Source organism: Pocillopora verrucosa, chromosome 7, assembly GCF_036669915.1.
Source record: "Pocillopora verrucosa isolate sample1 chromosome 7, ASM3666991v2, whole genome shotgun sequence".
Classification (NCBI taxonomy): Eukaryota; Metazoa; Cnidaria; class Anthozoa; order Scleractinia; family Pocilloporidae; genus Pocillopora; species Pocillopora verrucosa.
Window position 1 is genome coordinate 817,975 of NC_089318.1, and position 2,305 is coordinate 820,279.

Sequence of the window (2,305 nt, forward strand, 5' to 3'; positions counted from 1 at the left end):
ATTGTCTGCGTCAGATATTGGTTTTTCATTTAAAAATTCAATCCATGCAGTATTGGGTATGATTAAGTTAAACAATATTAGTCTTGATTTTTATCGTTCTTTAAATAATCTGTCGACAAAAAAATCAACAATACTCCAAATAGAGTAAAGATATCTATATACATAAAATTTAAAATATCTGTCAATAAATAAATGAAAAATATTTTTGTTGACAGTATCATTTCATTAAATATTTTCTATACATAAAAAAATATTTTTATTAAACATTAGTAGACAGCTTAAAGACTTTTGGGTATAATTCTTACTTTCTTATATGAAAAATGTGCTGGCACCCTCAAAATTGGAACTACTTAACCTTTTGCGTCAACTGATGCCTTGGTACTTGAAAAGAGATGTTTCCAAATTTGGAAAGGGTGTTTTGTATAACTGGGCGCTTATCGAGCAAATGTAATCGTTACTTGGCCGAGTTCATACAGTTTGCGTCTACTGAAGCCTTTCCAAAGGTGAGTTCAGTCTAAAAATTCCAATTTGTTTATGGTTTTAAGATGGGAGTGTCCCTTAGCACTTCGTAAGTCCTCTGTGCGAGGAATATTTCCCAATACATATGCATAATACTATTCCAGTTCATACAATCAATCATCTGCAGCCATTCCACAAAATGGATGTTAATATGGCAATTGGAGAGTAATGTAGCAATTCTCAGACGATCGTTCAGAGAAGAGATCTTATTACAGCAGACACATTGCTTGCTTTCCCAGCTCCGGCATTACATTTAAAAGAGAAAACTAGTAGCAAGCTCAGTTTCTGGTGTAAGGTTTCGTCCAGAAAGCCATTCTGATTTCGTGTGAAAATCCTTTTAAACAATCACAATTCCTTCCACAGTATCTCTCAGATATTCCCAACATCATGGCTTTTCTTGAGGTGAAGATTCTTTTGTCCTGCGTTTTTCTGATATACACCAACGTGGAAGCGGCTCGACCACCAAAGGTAAGACAAGTGCAAAAACTGTTCAGAATTTTCTGTAGCTCAATGATAAAGCGTCAGATTGCGGAAACAGAACGTTCAGGATTCGATTTCTCGTTGGAATTAAGATTTTTTTTCTTTGTCCCTCACTCGTAAGAAGTTAATACTCGTATATTTTTTCATTGACAATCCAGCTTATATTTCATCACCTTTCTTTAATAACTTATTTCCTTCATTCACTTCAATAAGAGGACAATAACTATTGATTTCAGGCACTGCTATCTATTTCAACCATTCTACCACAGACGGTTTTTGCTATCTGTCATAATCAAGTTCTACAGTTTTGCATTTGCTTCCAAAATATATCACTTATCTAAATCTTTTTCAAAGGAGAATTTAAAAACTTGAGTCGTAGGTCATCCTATAAAAAAATTCATAGACAAAAACTCTAGTCTTTGGAAGATTAAGATGTAGTCGACTACCCGCAAATGTGGGTTAGAAAGTTTCATATCCTACAGTATAAAACTAATACTCGCCTTTTTTCATCTTGTTATAGGTCCATCGTCAGCCTCTGGCTCACATCGAGGCCACCGAGAAAAAATTAACTCACTATCGCGCTGGGCAAGGTTGTGTCAATCTTTTCTTGTTGCTTCAACGGCTTTCTCAGTTTTACTAATGGTCAACTCGAAAATTTCTTTACAGCAATTAAAGACTGGAATGTGGGAAATGGGCACAGCCATCTCGAGGGCGGCATGAAATACAGTCATGGATGTCTGATTGTGCCTCAAGATGGACAGTATTATGTCTACGCACAACTGTACTTTCGCAGCAGCGGGAGAGTGGCCATTCGCAAGAATAACCACGATATTATCACCATGCTTCAACATCCCCACAACGTACCAGAAGGACCCCACTATGCAGGGGGAGTGTTTTATTTTAAGGCTTATGACACCATAGAATTACAAACCGCGAGACCTGTCTCACTTTACATGTCGAGTGATCACTCTTACTTTGGAGCGTTCCTGATTCAGTGAGCTTCACCGCAAAAGCGCGTAACAGCCTTAAAGGAAAGTGTACCATGATATCAATAAAGAATAGAATGATATCAAAAAGGCTTTGCTGTGTTGTAATCTTTAATAAAGCAACAAATCCCTAAAGAAACAGCGGTCACAGTTTAAACAGGAACCACTGAATTTCCGACTGAAGCCCCGATGCATCAACAACATTCAGCGGCATATAACACAGCTTTTTGATCACGTAGCCTGTCCAGGTTTTTCCTTCAAAACGGTTTCATAGTTTCATGGTAGAATCCTAGTTACCGGTAAACAGTCTCTCTTTGAAG

At 37.1% G+C, this 2,305-nt stretch overlaps 1 protein-coding gene across 1 annotated transcript; it reads left to right on the plus strand.

Moving 5' to 3' along the window:
• Positions 1-377: 377 nt before the first annotated feature.
• Positions 378-2,038, plus strand: LOC131775619 (tumor necrosis factor ligand superfamily member 11-like). Its single transcript, XM_059091730.2, has 4 exons — positions 378-503; positions 883-987; positions 1,520-1,589; positions 1,666-2,038. Exons 1-4 carry the CDS (start codon positions 393-395, stop codon positions 1,995-1,997), a joined length of 618 nt encoding a protein of 205 aa, XP_058947713.2. The 5' UTR covers positions 378-392; the 3' UTR covers positions 1,998-2,038.
• Positions 2,039-2,305: the final 267 nt, after the last annotated feature.

Coding starts and splice junctions, on each gene's coding strand:
- LOC131775619 (XM_059091730.2), top strand. CDS start 393: ATGTTTCCAAATTTGGAAAGGGTGTTTTGTATAACTGGGCGCTTATCG. Junction 504..882: donor CTACTGAAGCCTTTCCAAAG/GTGAGTTCAGTC, acceptor TTCCTTCCACAG/TATCTCTCAGATATTCCCAA. Junction 988..1,519: donor AAGCGGCTCGACCACCAAAG/GTAAGACAAGTG, acceptor ATCTTGTTATAG/GTCCATCGTCAGCCTCTGGC.